Genomic DNA, 17,876 nt, shown 5'->3' with positions numbered 1-17,876 from the left:
CTGCGGAAGGACAAGAACCCGGCGAGGAGGCCGCGCCCGCAGAGGGCGACCCCCGAGGGCCGGGCAGAGGCCGAGCGGGAGCCCACAGCCCGGCACCCCGGCCCGCCGGCAGGACAGCGCCGGAGCCCGCGGGCCCCTGGGGCGGCCGGGCGGGGCGGCCTCGCTCTCGCCGCCCCGGGGGTGGTGCCCGCGGCCCGGCCGGGCGGGGCGGCGTCCTTTAAGCGCGGGCCGCCGGGCGCCGGCTCACTCGCGCCCCCGCCGCCGCCGCCGCGTCCCGCCATGGAGCGGCCGCCGCCGCGCGCCCTGCTCCTCGGAGCCGCCGCGCTGCTGCTCTTGGTCCTGCCCCTCTCCTCTTCCTCCTCTTCGGACGCCTGCGGCCCCTGCGAGCCGGCCGCCTGCCCGCCCCTGCCCCCGCGGGGCTGCCCTCTGGGCGAGACGCGCGACGCGTGCGGCTGCTGCCCGGTGTGCGCCCGCGGCGAGGGAGAGCCGTGCGGGGGCGGCGGCGCCGGCAGGGGGCACTGCGCGCCGGGCATGGAGTGCGTGAAGAGCCGCAAGAGGCGGAAGGGCAAAGCCGGGGCAGCGGCCGGCGGCCCGGGGGCGAGCGGCGTGTGCGTGTGCAAGAGCCGCTACCCGGTGTGCGGCAGCGACGGCGTCACCTACCCCAGCGGCTGCCAGCTGCGCGCCGCCAGCCTGCAGGTCGAGGGCCGCGGCGAGGAGCCCGTCACGCAGGTCAGCAAGGGCACCTGCGAGCAAGGTGGGCACGAGCGCTCTCCGCCGCCCCCGCCCGACGCGCCCCGCGGGGCGACGGAGGCCGGGGGCTGCCGCGGCCGTGGGGATGCCGGGAGGGACGGGCGCCACCTCCCCTTCTCCCTCTGGGGTGGCTTTATTTTGAGAGTTTGGTGCGCGCGCCAAGAAACTGAGGACAAACAGGGCGAGAGTATTTCTAGAAAAGATGTCCTGATACCCTCATCCCAGAGCTTACCCAACCCCTGCCAACAGCTGGCAAGTTGATTCCCTAGAGCTGCCCGTACACACTGGGGAGCCCAGAGATGCATTTCCTCGTCGTTCTTTCTTGGCTTGGGTGCACAGAGGTGCGATCAAGAGATAGGCGGAAGGAGTTTTGAAATACAAAAGTAAGGATTTTCAGAGAGAAGTTGTTTGGCCCACGTTTAATTGGCTAGAGTATAAGAATTTTGAAATCTGGTTTTCATGGATTTCTGATTTTATTAAGGAAGATAATTCACCTACTGGAAATTACAGAATCTCATACTAATCAAACTATTTTGGGGCAGAAAATAAAATACAAACTCTTTGAAGAATGCTTTTATGATGTAGTTCATGTTGTGAACCTTATGGCCATTTTTTCTCTCTTGTTCTTTTTTGTGTAATTGGTCCCCAGGGCATTGTTCGGCAGGAATGCCTTTGAGCTTATGTTTGATCGTTTATTTCATCCCAAACAAGTCCAAGCTCGCCATAAAGGAAAGGGGAAAAGAAGATCCGGGCTTGCCAAAAAAAGATTTTAACTGTAATGTCTGAAATAACATTTTCCATAGCCAGTTGTTTCAAGGGAAAGAACTGTGCGCCCCCGGCGAGGAAGTCCAAGCTTGGCAGTCCCTTTCTTGGTCCCAGCCAAGGTAGGAAAAGGGAGGGAAGCAATTCTTCTGATAGGACAGAAGTTGCATCGTTAACACAACTGAAACTCTCCAAACTTTCCAAATCATTCTTTTTTAAGAACTTTTCCCACAGGTCCCTACACTAATAAGTCACTCATTTCAGAGCTCATTATTGAATGCCTTAAATCATGTATGTGGGACTTCATATATAAAGTACAAAAATCTAAAGTATAAAAATCATATGTATAATCACATTTGCCTTGATTGTTTATAGTTCATGATTCGTAGTCAAGACAGAAACAGTAGTCAAGACAGAAACAGTTTCTGTGATACGAGTGCTCTTGAATTGTTTCCTATGTAAGAACTTGTTCACCATGAGAACTTGTTCGTTATGTTTCAGAAGGTTGGAAACTGTTGAGAGTTGAACTTGATTAATGATTGTGCATGGAGTTCCCTATACAGAATCTTATTGTTGTTAACAACCATTTAATCAATAAATATGAGAGGTGCCCTCTCAGCACCACTCTTGCGCTGTCACGCCTTGAGTCCCCTGGCTGGTCCTTTCAGGTCTTCGGCGACTCATCCCGTCTCTTCCCTCATCTGCAGGTCAGAGACAGGGAAGGGGCTGACACATGTAACTTTCTGTCAGCTATATTATTAACACCTTAAACTTAGAAAATCACAACCCAAAATAATCTACATACTTCTCCAACAGAAACAGTCATTTGTTCCTTTGGATCTAAACTTAATCAGTCATATCATGAAAAGAGAAATGTGCATAGTTTAAGAATTCATTCCAAGTACTGAGATTTTCTTATGAACATTCCAAGGGGAGTTTTTCTCTATAGTCCTTCCAAATCACTGGTACTTTATCACAGCAGATTAGCTTAGTGATTAGGTTTGTTGTCTATTCAACTCTGTACCTGGCTTTTATCTTTCTCTCCTGCTATTTACATCTCTAAACACTCACATAGAACAATATAAAATATTGAGACTCAAAGTCATACAGAACTTGTTGTGACCTCATTACCATGTACCCTCGACTCCTCAGCATCTCTCCAGACTGTAAACCCCATGAGAGTATGGACCTGGTTTTTCTTTATGTTTGGGAAAATCTTAAAAGAAATAGCATCTAAAACTTGACACCTTGACATAAATTAGCCTTTTCTTCCCAGCCTAAATTTAGAGACATGGGGTCTAGTGCTTGGGACTGGTTGTAGGAGAATGCCAGAGAGAACATGAGGTCCACCAGAGTACTTTTCCACAGCAGAGACAAATTGGCTAAAACCAGGTCTCCTAATATATTCTCCTGACCCCTGGATGACAATTACAGAAGCAAACTGGACAGAGTGTCATTTACTTCTTCTGTGCCATTTTGTACCTAGGCTTTGCAAAGAATAGGAAATGCATTTTCTAGGTTCCTTCATTTCCACCTCAGAAGAAGCTTGAGTTATGCTTCCTCAGCGATGGAGAGGAAGGGGGCATCACTGTCGGTCCCATTTAATAAATGTTATCTACAGTAAATGTAGATTTATTGAGCATGTAGCACATGTCAGTACTGTGTTAGTTCCTGTTCAGCCAGGAATGCACAAAACAGTTCTGTCTTGCTGGTTAAGAAATATCCACACAGGCTGCAAACTCACCTCCCAGAGGGCTCTTTCTGGAGCCCTGGAGATGCTCCCGATCTTCCTTTCTTTTCTGAGATCACCACTTACCTGCCTCTGGGAAGAGATCTCGGTCTGCTTGTTCTCTGTACCTCCGTAAGAGGCAAAGTAATCTTCTTGAAAATCTGTCTGAAAGGTAATGAGCTAATAATCTCAACTCTTGAAATTTTTATCATGAATTTAGTGACATTAGATCTTATTGAAGTCTCTGAAGTCATGAGTAACTGGAAGAGGGAATTTTAAAATTCTGTTTAATAAAAAGATAATGTAGAGAATCTGAAATGTAAAATAAAATCTCACCCCCTTTATAGTCCAGCCACAATAATTGTTGGCTATTTGCTGTTGTTAGCAGTCACACCCTCACCCTCACTTATCTTTCCACCCTTCGAACTCTCAGCCTTCAAGGATCAGCCAGTATCACTTTCTGTGTGAAGCTCCTTGATGCCCCTCTCCCCTCTCCCCACAATGATGTCCTTGTCCTTCTTTGTTCCATGTAGGCTTCCAGCCATTTTTTAACAATATTTATTGCACACTGCTGTGTATATGTAAGCAAGAGGCATTCCAGCAGAATAGATAAGACACTGAGCTCTAGAACCAGAATCCCTGCTTCTAGAACTCTTATCACTTACTCAGCCTTGAGCAAGTTGCTTGACCTCTCTGAGCCTGGGTTTCTCACCTGTAATATAAAAATTATAATCATGCCTATCTCGTAGAGTTGTTGTGAAGATTATCCATCGAAGGCACTCAAGGAATATTCACTGTTGTCATTATTCAACTTGAAAGTCGCTCCATGAGGGAAGGAAAGTTTTGCTCCCTGATCTGTCCCCAAGCACCTAGGTCAGTGCCTGGCACTAGTAGATGCTTTAAATATATGTTGAATGAATGAATGAATATATTAATTTGCCAGGTACTCTTCTAGTCAGAGTAAGCAGTCTTGAATAAAATAGACAAGATCGCTCTTTCATGGTGTTTACTGTAAGCTTTAGATAGAACCAAACATATTTTCATGTAATAGTATGTGCTGTGACAAATGTACAACAGGGAAATAGGATAGAGACTATGGGTAGATGAGCAGTATAAGGAAGGGAGGCCAAAGATATGCAGAGGACCCCTGTAGGATTTCAGCAAAGAGGGCAGAGCTCCTGAGGGGAGAACAAGTTCTGCTAGTTAGTGTAGCACCTCCCCACCATCTCCAGAGGGCTCTCAATGTCTGTCTTCCCCCTAGACTAGGAGCATCCTCAGAGAGGGACTCCATCTTTATAAATACAGCTCATAGCTGGATGTTCTGTAAATATTTGTTAATTAAACAAAGGAATCCTCTTAAGAATGTGCCTTTGCATTTGGAAATGCAGTCAATGGACTCTTCTGCCTGTCTGCTCTCTTTTCTCCTAGCCTCTTCTGCCTTCCTGAAGTCAAGGCCAGGGATCTGATGTTGACTCATCTTCTTGTCCTCCACTATCTTGAACTCTAACATTAGGTGGTCACTTTTCTCCCCAAATCCCAAAATTTCCACATCTCCTTGTTGGTTAGAATTAGGTTCAGAGCAACAGAAATTGTTCTGTAGTTGAAAGTCCTCAGTAAAGATCTTCATTTTCAGAAACACTCATTTTATTTGATGGATTTTAAACATTTTTTTCTTTGAGAAGCTCAGTTTAGGCTCATTTTTTTGTTGATAACATATCGTTTAAATGCCCATGTTCTGTTACTATCCTGCAGTAAATTTATGAACTTTAATATTGTGATTTATAATAAAAATATAAATATATTTGATCTTATTCACCATAGTTCTTAAACCCTTGGAATTTCCTGTTGAGAGCAATGAAGGTTTTGTTTGTTATATTAATGAAGTGACTTTTGGAAGACCCCTAGGTCACCCAAAGAAGGGAGCTGATTCCCTGAAGAGCCAACTATGTGATTAGTAGGTTGGGATTGAAAGGCCTTCTTGGAGGAAGGCGGCTGGAGACTGAGTTCAATTACTCAGTGACTTCATAAATCACACCTGTGTAATGAAAACCTATAAGGATGGGGTTCAGAAAGCTTCTGGGTTGGTGAACACATGGAGATGCTGGGGGAGTAGCTTGCTCAGAGATCATGGAAGCTCCATGCCCCTTTCTTATACCATGCCCTATGCATCTCTTCCATGCAGCTATTCCAGAGTTAGATCCTTTTAGAATAAACTGGTATCTAGTAAGTAAAATATTTCTTAGAGTTCTGTGAGCCACTCCTACAAATTAATCAAACCCAGAGGCAGTAGTTGGAACCTCCACTGTATAACTAGTTGGTCAGAAGCACAGGTGATAACCTGAATGTGTGATTGGCATCTGAAGTAGGGATGGGGGGACAGACTCATGAGACTGAGCCCTTAACCTGTATGATCTGTGATAGATGGCTGAAGCTGGGGAGGGGAGCTAGTCTTGTAGGACTGAACCCTTAACCTGTGTGATCTGACACAATCTCCAGGTAGGTAGTGTCAGAATTGAATTGAATTGTAGGACAGCCACCTGGTGTAGAATTGCTTGGTGGTGTGAAAAAAAATACAAAGTGTAACTGGTGTCACCATCATAGAGCTTCATCGAAAGTTCAAACCAAGGGGTTCCAAAATGAAATTATTAGTGGTCTGGTTTATCTCAGTGGTGGGAGGGTGTTAACATTAAAAATTAAACTGTTGTTTTACCATCAAAGCAGGTTTATTTGGGAATAGCAGAGAATTGCAGTTTGGGACACACGAGCTACAGAAAAACCATAGGTATGTCTCAAAAATGAAGAGGAATGCTCTTTTATAGCAGAAAGGCAGGCGGGAGGGGAGGGGGACATTGGGAGGGACTGTTATAAACAAAGAGTCCATTCCAGTAAAATGGGAGTTTGGTGTGTAGTGGTTTTTCTTTGGCTGAAGCTGTGACAGTCACTCCTCAGCTGGGCTGTTGCTGGGTAAGGAGAAAACCTGCCTTCCTCCCCCCGGGAGGCTTCTTCCCATTGGGAATCCAAGGTACATCTCTTCCTGTTCTCTTTGCAAAGGGCTGCAGGGGTGGTATGGCGTGAGAGCTCCCCCTTCTGGCCTCCTGACTCTGTTTTAAATGAGGCTTCCTTTTACTAATTTTCACAGGGGGATTGCAAGTCAATGCAATACTTTGTTAAAACTAACACAGTCATACCATAAAGACTGCCAGGGAGCCCAGAGGAAGGGGAGCTGGAACCCAGTTTTGTGGCGAAAGAACCAGGAAGACTTCTTGGAAGAATGAGGTCCTAAGAGAAAGGGAAGAGTGAAGAAACTGGCTGGAGAGGAGCTCGCACAGAGGTTGGAATGGAGTTAGAAGGGAGATGCATGATGAGCAGAAGGAATAGCGTTTGAGGCCAGGGGCTGCTTCCCAGAGAGAGCAGAGGTGGCAGCTGGACACTTAATGGAGCCCAGTGATAGAGGGCCTCATGGCTTGTGGAATCTATTAAGGGATATAATTGGATTTGTGTTTTTAAAAAGCCTCTTTTGGCCGGCCACCCTTAGGAGAATGATTTGGAGAGGGTAGTCTCCAGTCTGCAATCAGAGACTCCCAGTAAGAAGCTGTTACAATAATCCTGGCAAGAGCTGACTAGATTCCTTCTTCACAAGACCTTTAGTTCCTCTCTCAGGTCTTAGAAGCCTTGTCAAATCCAGGTTCCTACCCTGCCATGGCAAGCTGTTTGTTCCTTGGGAGTGAAAAGCCCGTACTGTGCTCTTCTTGCTAAATGACTCCTCACAAAGTGCCCTCACATCCCTTGCTCATTAGCCAGCCCTGCTCCTGAATTACAGCCACTTGCTCACTTCAGGTCACTCTCCCTACAATCCCCTTTCCTCTGCCTCTCTCAGCCTTCAGAGCAGACGAAGAGAAAGTCATTTCCCAAAGAGTCTACCCCAGCCCAATAGAACTGCTTTAAAATTTTTTTTGGCTTCAGGTGCCCTTAAGCACAGAAACTTCTGGAGAGTTGAGTGAATCACTGTTTCTTTCTTATCACTTTACCGAGTTTTAATCACTGCATCTTAGGAAAGAGTGGAACACCTAAAGAAGCTTTGGAAAAGAAAATAGGCAGCCTTGAAGAAAGACCTTAAAGGACTTAACATTCTTTTAGAGGCAAGCAATCCAAGAAACAAGTTAATGTTTCTCCATGGTTTGGGAGCTAATCATTAAAAGGAAGGTGCCTGACCTACTGTTCTACAGCTCTTCAGGAGAGGCCTGGATTTAAATAGCCAAAAGCCACATTTAGATTCCACACCAGGAAGAATTTGCCAGGAAAAACTGTTCACTACCAGTAACTTGCTCACATGGGAGTTAGAATCTGTTTAAAAGATTCTGTTTTGGAGAGCTGAGAGATTATCTAAGTAAGGAGAGGAAGTGTCTGGGAGAAAAAGTTGTAACTTTGAAGAAACTCTAAACCTATGAGTTGGAATGGTTGAGCTGAGCAGGCATTCATTTATAGACTCTTAAATATGATTTCCATCCTTTCCCTAGAGCCTGTCTTCAGGGTTTACCATAGATTTGCCTTCTAGAAGAAACTGCCTTATAAGGCTCTCTTTCGGGTAGTTGAGTGACAAAACTCCCTTGGATGGAGTCCAAGGCCAGCCAGCCTCTCTCGTTCTAAATTCCTCCCCACAGTGGATAAAATTATGGTGCTTCCTCTAACTCAGGCTAACCTGCAAATGATCTCACCTCATCTGTGTTTTTAATTGCAAGACAAATAACATCTTGTTTTTAGAGTCTGTTATAGAAAAAGAACCCTGAATTGTTGCCATAAGAATTTTAAGCCAGGGAATATACAAATGCAACCTTTTTGTACTTCAGGTCCAGGAGTGGCACCATTAGAAAGCTTTGAAACAGAAAAAGACTTTGGAATATGTAAATGAATGAGTCTGCTTATTTTAGGTAATTTCAAAGATTTCCCAGTGAGTCCTTTACTTTTTATGAGGGGGCCAGGTGGGTGGGAGGGACTAGAGATATCTAAGGAAAACGTCCCCAAGCTTGTTCTATGTGGATTTTCCAGGTTGATGGAGACCAGCACCCCACTACCCCATGAAGCCTCTGAGAGAAAGTGAGGTGGTCAGGATTGATAAATGTGGGGGGGGGGTGTTGGGGGGGGTGGAATGTTTATTTTTTACTTAAAGTTGATGTGTTAAATAGTTGAACTCTGTTATCTCCTAAGTTGGATTAATGTCAGAAAGACGTGGCCCCTTTGAAAAAGCTAATGTATTGGATTGACTTGACCACCCCACAGAGGAAAAGCAGGGTGAGGCTATTTGCAAATAGCTGAAGCTAGCAATAACCCTCCCCGTCAGTACCTCCACCAAGTGGGGGGTTACCAGAGAGAGGAGCCGTCCATGAAATCTGCTGGCTGGGGTTGCAGAAAAGGTTGTGTCTGAAAAGTAAAAAAGGTTCAGACCAGGTAAAATAGACCTAGTAAACCCAGTGTGGCCACAGCCCCATTCATATGGTATGAAGTTACTTACAGTAAGTGTGTTAACAAGGCCATGGAGAGGCTGCGGTGTTCATAGTAGAGTTTACCACTGTGATAAAGCAAGACCTCATAACTTCAGGAGAGTGTGTATAATAAATGAAGGTACAGTTTAATCTACCTGCTTCACAGGATTATTGAAAGGTCAAATTATAGAACAAATATGAAATCACAGTATATACTATACAGCATCAAATAAATGTAAGGAATCTTTAGTGACTATACTGTAAACTCCTTGCAGACAAGAACTCTATTCTACATAGTGCCTTGTGGGTGGTGATAATGACAACTGAGGGTTGTGGAGTACTGTAAAGTTTACTGAGGGCCTCCATGGATGTTTGCTTATCTGCTGCTCACAACAACCTTGGAAGGTAAGGGGTTTTTTGTCCTAGTTTCCAAATAAGGAAGCTGAAGAAGGCTGGCCATCATGCAGCCAGTAGATCACAGTTCTGGTATGTAAATCTGGGTATTCTGCAGCCTTACCTTTCAAAGTGAGGCATGTAACTCAGCAGTATCAGCCCTCTGTATGATCTTTGTCTTATATAAACCTAAAGTTACTTCAAAATAAACAGTTTAAAACCAAAGTGACCCACAAGAGTTAAACTCCTGAATGTGAAAAAGTTTTAAGAGTACCTTATCTTCCTTATATTTTCTTTTTGATGAATTGACAAGGGGGTCATATGATACATTCCTGTCTACATATCTCTAAGAGCTCTTTCAATTAGCATAAAAGAGAAATTCTGTGTGATAACAAAGTTTATGTCTGTGTGATAACGAAATGAGTGAATGTTTCTGAGGGGGCTTCATACAGATCCCTGAGTCCAGTCTAGCACCAGGCCTTCCCAGACTGGAAATCTGAGAGCCAGTCTCCTCAATTGCAACCAAGAGGCTTTTCAAAGACCAGTGTGCTGGGGGCAGCTGGCATGAATATTTTCCCCTCCAGGACTTCTTGGGGCATAACGTTTGGGTATGGTGTCCGATCATTTGCCAGGCCTTTCTGGTAACTCTGAGGATAGTGGAGGAGAAAACTCTCTAAGATAACTGTCGTGTGCTCAAGTGTACCATGTTCACTTTCACTGGAGCTTTTAGCCCTGCGTGCTGACTGAGCCTTGCCCCCAGCGCTGCTCCACCATCAGTTTTCCCAGCTGGGATTATATTTACTCCACACCTAAGCTGTGGTTCATTGTAGGGTTATTTTCTTCAGGGAATTTGTATTTTTAGGGATTGAAGCATATTTTTTCTCGGGTGACAACTTGGAAAAGAAAGAAATCCATGTAGGGGTTTGAGAACTCAACTAAATATAATCCATTTTGACTTTCTGAGAGGGGAGAAAAAGCACTTTAATATTCTAACAGGCAGAAATGCCGCTGACTCCAATCACCGTGTTCTTTCATGCTGTTTTTCTTGAAGGGGCAACTCCAGGTTTTTTTGGAGGCTTGTCTTTTTTTCTGAGTGAGAAACTGCTCAAAGGTACTTCATTTACATCAGGGCAGATTAGCCGGCCAGCGGTCAAGTGGTTGAGTTGGGGAAGCCTTAGAACTAACATCTGTTCTGCTCTCTTCTGGCCTGACCCTAAGCAAGGGAGAAAAATTTATCAAGAAATAGATCTCCTGGAACATTCAGAAGGTTTTGAGAGACCACACAGAAATGAGGCTTTAGGAATTTGTCAGGGTAGCCCAGGCCTGCAGGATGTAAAGCCTGCGCCTCCTCCGTGGGAGCTCTCAGAACTTTCTGCTCAGGGAACAGAACACAGTAGCAGCTGCAGCAATTACACTACAACCCTGGCTTCGAAAGGACCCCCTCGGGAAGCTGTAGAACACATGCCAGAGGATGAAATGCTTCTGCAGCAGGGCCGCTCTGAGTTAGAGCAGGGGAAGCGAGGGGATCCATGCAGCGAGGCCGCTTATTAGAGATGCTCAGCCCAGCAGGAGAGGGCAGGCTGGGGCAGAGATCAAGATGCTGCCCAAGTTTTGACATGCCAGGGCTTCAGAACCAGAGGCCCCTCCCTGCCCAGGTGTGTCTCAGATCAGAGCTGCAGAGCAGGAGGCAGAAGCTGATCCGGTGTGGCTCTTTGCACATCACTGAACCTTTGGTTCGCTAAAAGATAATTGTCAGGGCAGGAGCAGACCTGTTCTGGACCCAGTCATGATGTGGGAAAGTGGGAGATCCCCTTCTTCATTCCTGCCTCATCTAAGGCCTCTTTCTCTGCACCTGCTCTGCCTGGCCTACAATTGCATGCTGCCCCTTTTTCCCATCTCACTGAGTGCAAAGAAATGTGGTTTTCTTTCTCTACCCACTCCCCCTTCCCCAAACTCTTTCTTAGTTACAGAGTTTGACCAACAACTATATAAATGGTGAGCTCTGCTCAATCTGCTCCCCCAGCTCCATCCCAAGACTCGTGAGCCACCTCGGGCATTCCCCCATAAGAGAGCGAGTAAGCCAAACCTTGGCATGCCACCTCTGTAGGGCAGCCAGCCCAATCCACGTCATCCAGGAGACAATCATCCCTCCCTTCTTGAGGCTCCTTTAGAATGAAGTTTTTTCAGATATCTCAGGATCCTAATGCATTTCATGCATCAACCCCAAACCCTTTGGCCCTTCTCAGGTCCTATTCAGGGGGTGGGGGAGACAGCCACAACCCCATGGTGACCATGGGCTTGACAGGTCCCCAAGGCTGACCCAAGGCCTAACCTCCCAGTTGTCTTCAACTCTTGTGACTGCTCAGTCACCCAGCAGCCAAAACCTAGCTGATACAGGTGAGGAAGTATAGCAGAGTGGTTAAGGATGTGAACTTTGGAATCAGACCCCTTGAATCAAGTCCCCCTTTGCCACTTAACTACTTGTGTGGCCCTTACCTCCTTGATTCAGTTTTATTACTTGCAAAACAGGTGTAATAATAATGTCTGCCCCTTAAGGTTGCTGGGAGCTTAAGTGAGATACTACATGAAAAGCATTGGTCCTTGGAATATAGTAAAGTCTCATTGAATGCTTCATTTCAGTTTTTATTGTTAGCATTATAAACACAAGTATGAATTCTTCTATAAGTGCCTTGCCTGTGACATGTTGCTATCTTACTTTGGCCAATCCAAACACAATATTGCTTTATGCAGGCTTACCTGCTGTCTGAAAGTAGAACATCCATATGAAAACTTTCTAAGCTGAAATGGTATAAAGCAAAGAAGCAGTTATTACTAATTTATATGGAAAAAATTTTGAATGTTCCCAGACCCAAAAAATAACCTTAGTCTTTTCTGATACCTTAGGGACACATCTTGTGAGTGGATGCACAAAATAATCGAGATACAGCACAGATCACAGACACAGTTCAGAGCTAGGCAGCTTGATGCTGAGTTGCTGAGTTTAATTCCCAGACAAGGAGCTTGGTGGCGCCACTCTCACTGCTGGGGGTGCGTGCTGCCCTGGAACAGCTCAGTGCAGCACAAATGGTGAACGCTATTTTTGCTTTTCGCCTTTTTTCATGAAAGCAAATCCTCTTTGGATTTATTTTGGTTAGCAAAAATAGGACTTGTAAAAGTGAAATGGTGTAATGCAAACTTTCCGAAAAACGGGGGATACCTGTACATCTCCAGGTTAGATCTGCAAACTGTGTGTATTCTGTGCAAAGAAACTGGCAAGATAATGTGCTTATAAACAATTCCTGGAAACTTCTATCTAGCTTTGTTCTTGCTCTTCAAGGTTTCCCAGACAAGGAGTCCTGCTCTGTCTGAGAGAGCCGAGGGTCCAAATGCAGACAGTTCTGTGAGAACCATACAGGATGCTGACCAGAGGGTTCACTTTGCTTTACACCATGAAATATTTCCATATTCAAGCTCAGTGTCACACACTATTTTTTAATAGCACCTCTTAGGTATAGAGGACATTTTTTGGACTCAAAGGACAGTAATTATTTGTCTGTTTCTTCCCTCCATTCATAGGAAATATTTTTGGGTTTTGTTAGTTGGCTCATTAAAAAAAATTGTAGATAATTGTCTCCAAAGAAGAATGTGACCAAAATCACAAAGACTGTCAGAAAATCTGATTAGTATCCATTAGGTACATACTGGATATTATGCTTTTTTAGACTTTAGAGAGTTGGTAGTGGAAATAATAAAGCCCTTTGTTTGCAATTCATGTGTCTTCTTTGGCTTTCACATATAGCCTCAGCTTAGTAGGAACTCATTTAAAAAATAAAAGCATTTAACTATAAGGAGACATATTTAGATTCAGGAAGGTACCCACTTAGGTTGATTCTTTATATCTATCTGGGAAGTGGTCACATCCACCACCCAACATAAGGTGGAGAGCAGAAGATAAAAGGTGTGGAGAGATTTGAGAAGCTGGAGAACTTTTCAGACCCACCAGCACCAGCAATTTGGAGTGATTTTTTTTTATTAAAGTATCATTGATAAGCAACCTTATGTTGGTTTCAAATATACAACACAGTGGTTTAACAGTTACCCATATTATTAAATCCTCACCCCCCTCTAGTGCAGTTACTATCAACATAATAAGATGTTACAGAATCATTAGCTGTGTTCTCCATGCTGTACTATAGTCCCCATGACCAACTTATATTGTGATTGCCAATTATTTTGCCCCTTCATTCCCTTCACCCTCCCCATCTCCCCCTCCCCTTTGGTAACCACTAGTCCCTTCTCCATGTCTAGGAGTCTACTGCTTTTTGTTCCTTCTCTTTTGCTTTGTTTTTATACTCCACAAGTAAGTGAAATCATATGGTATTTGTCTTTCTCTGCCTGGCTTATTTCACTGAGCATAATACCCTCTAGCCCCATTCATGTTGTTACAAATGGGAGGATTTCTTTTCTTTTTATGGCTGAATAATATTCCATTGTGTATATGTGTCACATCTTCTTTATCCATTCATCTATTGATGGACACTTAGGTTGCTTCCATAATGAGTAATTTTTTTATTGAATTATTTTTTGATATACAATTTTATATTGGTTTCAAGTATATAACACAGTGGATCAACAGTTACCCATATTATTAAATCAATTTTGAGTGATATTGACAGAATACTGGGGCTACCAAGTCTCCATACACTGTGTACCCCATGTCATTCTAAAGCAGTGGTTCTTGACCTCAGGCAGACACCAGAATCACTGGGGGAGGTTTACAGAATTCTGATGCTTGAGCTCTGCTCCAGGATTCTCACTTCACTGATATGCTTGTGACCTGGGCAGCAGGACTTTTAAAAGCTTCCCAGATGATTTAATGCCCAAGCCAGGTTCGGAACCATTGTTCTAAAAACTTCAAGGGACTTAGGGGGTGCATCATTCCTTGGGATAATTATAATAATGATGGGTCAATTTTGCTCATTTTACCAAGTACCCAGTGTTTTGCAGCAGAACAGCTCAGAATAACTAGTACTCCATAGGAAATGGGAGCCCTAGAAAACATCATTTAATACAGTGCAGACAGTGTCTTGGTTTGGCCACTCCTTATCTCTTTGGCTCTTTCAATGCTGTTATCTGAATCAGACAGAATGGAAGTATTTCTATATATAGCAGTATTGTTGGTATATGTAAAAGTTAGTGTACCATAGTGTTTTGAGGAAAGTATTCACCTAAAGCTGCACAATCCAATCTTCAATCATGTTACTAGAACATGTTCCATAAACCTAGTGCTTTTTATCTGTTTTGTTCACTGTTGAATCCCCACTGTCTAACCAGTCCTTGAGATATTATAGTAGGTGTTCAATACATACTTGTTAAGTAAATGAAGTATAATTAAGAGCAGGTTTTAAAGTGTCCTGTTGGGGAACCTTCATACTCGTGGAAGCCAGTCTCTCTGTCACCTGCTGTGGGATCTCCACTAGGGAGAGATGATTCTCTCCAGCTTATAGGCTCCCCAGCCTAGAGAAGAATTTCTTGTCACTTGGCCGAGACCTTCCTGACTGGCATCCTCTCAAATTGCCCCTTATAGTTCCCACTATCACAAAAGTTCTGAGACTAAGAACGATTGTTCAGTTCAATTTTAATCATTTCCCAGGCAGTAGGAATAAAATTGAACTGGCTAGGTGACCTTGAGAAATTAACTTAACCTCTCTGAGCTTCAGTTTTTTCATCTGTAAAGTGAAGATACCAACCTAACTCACAAGTTGGTTGTGAGAGTTACATGAATTAATGTACAATTCTAAGCACAGTGTTCAGCCCACAGTTGCCTTAAATAAAGGTTACTTCTAGTCTACCTTCCCCTTCAGTTAAACAGCAACAGAGGAAAGTACAAATTCAGTCCATTCTCATTATTTGTGGTAGCTATTTTCTAGAAAGTCCTGCAAACACTGAATTAGCAAATACAGAACCGTTGCTCCAGCAGGCGATACAGAGTTAGGTTCCTGCAACTCTCTGATTACATTTTCATTAACCAGTCAGTATGTGACCTTGTTTTATGTGTGTTTCTGTTTAAAGACACCTTATTTAACATATATTATTGATCATTCACATTGAACTTACAGCCAACAGCCTGTAACTCATACCCGAATGACACTTACCTAACTTATATTTTTTCTATTAGACACATCATAACCTTTTTTTGCTTAGAAACATTAGGTAGCACTTCAGCCCTATACTTGGGGACCATTTTAAACAGCAAGATTGCCAACAAAGCACAAAAATTCAAAAATACAAAAAGAAAAACCCATAAAAACATGTGGCACTAAATAGACTGTGAAAGGGGCACTTGTTTACAGTGTGAGAGCTGAAACTAGGCAGAGCATCACCTTGTTCAACCTCAGCTGGAACCTCAAATGTTTTGCCACTCTGAGTATGTCCAATAATTATTTGATTGGGGAGGGGTTTTACAAATTTTAGTGAGTGGGTGGATTCAAAAATACAGAATGCACAAATAATGAGGGCCAGCTGTGTTGTAAATGGTCAGATCAGTGACAAGCATTAGAGAACTACCAGGGTTTCTGAGGGCAGAGCACATGTATGTATTATGCTTCCTTTGTATGCCCCAAAGCATATAACATAGTTCTGGTTTCACAGCAGGTGCTCAATGGGTAATTGGACTCTTGATTCTAATTTAACAAGCACATGTGCTATCCCTCTGTTGACTGTCCTGAGGAGCTTCAGTTTTTTGCCCTGCACCCACCTGCAAGCAGAACTCCCATTCCACAGGCATTAATGAGATGTGTGTCTCTAGCCTTCCTACCAGCTGGAGTCTCTGGTGTGGCCCTTACCTCACAGACCCAGGCTTGCAGGCACCATTCTTCACCTTGCATGCAGCCAGCCCTCTCATCTCTCTCCAGGTTTATGCTCACCTATTAGGCTCTGCCCTGGCTCGTCTGAGTTTATCCATCACTTAGCTCAGGAAACAAAGGTCACATGGATCCTCACTGTCATTAAGAGTGGGGAATTATGATTCCTTATCACTCATGTCAAGTGCCTGCTTTTTATAAATGCTGTGTTAGGTGCCATAATAGGGAAATTTGCAGTGATGAGAAAGATAATGTACCTTCTCTAATGTCCCTACTAACCTGTGTTCCATCTGGTGGTTTGTGAAGTGTGGGAAGGTAGAAAAGATAGACTAAAGGAGCCCCATGTAAGTCAAGTTAATAAAATGTGTAGGAGCAAAGAATACACACGCATACACACTTCCACTCTTTATTTCTAATAATTGGAAGCATGTATTTTCTGTATAACTTTCTACCTGAAGAAAAAAAAGAACAAGAGTATATTCATATTTGTGGCATATGAATACATTATAATTCAATTAGACTGTACAAGCTTATAAATAATGTAACTATGGTTAGATGTGTAGTATATAAATGAATTAGTTATTACTTTGCCCAAAGTGACATTCTATAGTGGGGACAAGTGCATTTTATTTTTTTTTGCTCAGAATTGAACTAAGAATAGTATATTGATCCAAAAGAATCTTAAAGATAGCATTTACCAAGATATTTAAACACAAAGAAACAAGTATGTAGTCAACTCACTTTGCTCTACCTAGTTCACTGGCAAATGTGTTAAAAGCAAAATTTTGCATAAGCGCCATGACCTACTGAGACTATGAAGATGCTGTTGTGCCCTGAGTGATCCCTTGTCTGATGTTTTAGCTTTTAGACAAACTATAGTAGGTTTTAGGTTGTAGACTTACATATCCTCGTTATTAATTTAATTACAGTTGCCTTGTGTTTTCTGTCTGTTCTGGGAATGTGGGCTAATTTAACTTCACTTTTAATAAGGATCTTTTTTGTTACTGAAGGAAAATATAAACATTATGGAAATTTGTAGAACTCACTGAAATCAGACAATCATTAATATTGTACTGACTCCATGTTTTATTGTAGTCTGGTGTTTTTCTAGCCATATATAATTATTTTGATGGTACTGTCTATATACTTTTTACATCTTGTTTTTCATTTATAACTACTTGTCATGTATTTAAAATACTTGATAAATATCATTTATAATGCTGCATAATCATTTGAATGAACCATAGCTTACTCCAATTGTCCTCTGTCATAAATAACCTTTAAATTTACATCTTTGGACAGGAAGATCTTTCTTCTGCATTATTTCTGTGGCATAGATCCCAAATTAGAATTACTGACTCAAAAGTATGAACATTTCCTAAAAATTTGTTATGAACTTTGAAAAAAATTTTGATACTTATTGATATTGATGCTAACAGTTTAAAAATTAGCCTCTTTTAAATAATTTAGACACATTTTCTCCAAACAAGAAAGTCCAAAACCTAAGCCTTCCCATTTGCAGTTGAAATTACTGTTTAATTATCTTCAGATTTGGATTATCCTTGTCACTGTCTCTCCCCAATGGCATAAAGACCATTGAGAGGAGTACCTTTACCCCAGTTCTTGTTTATGAAATTAATGACTGGCCAACAGTCCATGAGCCCTACCAGTTTTCTAGTTTACATCCAAGATTGCCAGACACTGGTTGTCATTCAGATCAACTAGAACTCTTCCAGCAAAAGCAGGAAGGTGTATGTTCACTATAATGCTTTTCTTTTGTTTAAATTCCAATTTGCCCAATCAAATATTTCAAAATAATAGGGAGATGGAAAGAATATGCCTTGGTACACTGTTGAACTGAGGTTCACAAAAAGCATGCACATCCCTGCTAGCGCAGCT

At 43.0% G+C, this 17,876-nt stretch overlaps 1 protein-coding gene across 1 annotated transcript in view; it reads left to right on the top strand.

Annotated features, from left to right (window-relative positions):
- Nucleotides 1-232: 232 nt before the first annotated feature.
- Nucleotides 233-17,876, top strand: part of IGFBP7 (insulin like growth factor binding protein 7) — a 73,181-nt gene continuing 55,537 nt past the window's right edge. Inside the window, exon 1 of the mRNA XM_036895206.2 lies at nucleotides 233-754. Within this exon, the coding sequence (XP_036751101.2) occupies nucleotides 280-754 (475 nt within the window). The 5' untranslated portion in view covers nucleotides 233-279. The remainder of the gene's footprint in view (nucleotides 755-17,876) is intronic.

This window comes from Manis pentadactyla, chromosome 5, assembly GCF_030020395.1.
Source record: "Manis pentadactyla isolate mManPen7 chromosome 5, mManPen7.hap1, whole genome shotgun sequence".
Classification (NCBI taxonomy): Eukaryota; Metazoa; Chordata; class Mammalia; order Pholidota; family Manidae; genus Manis; species Manis pentadactyla.
Note: the sequence above shows the minus strand (reverse complement) of the source record. Positions and strands in the feature narration are given on the sequence as shown.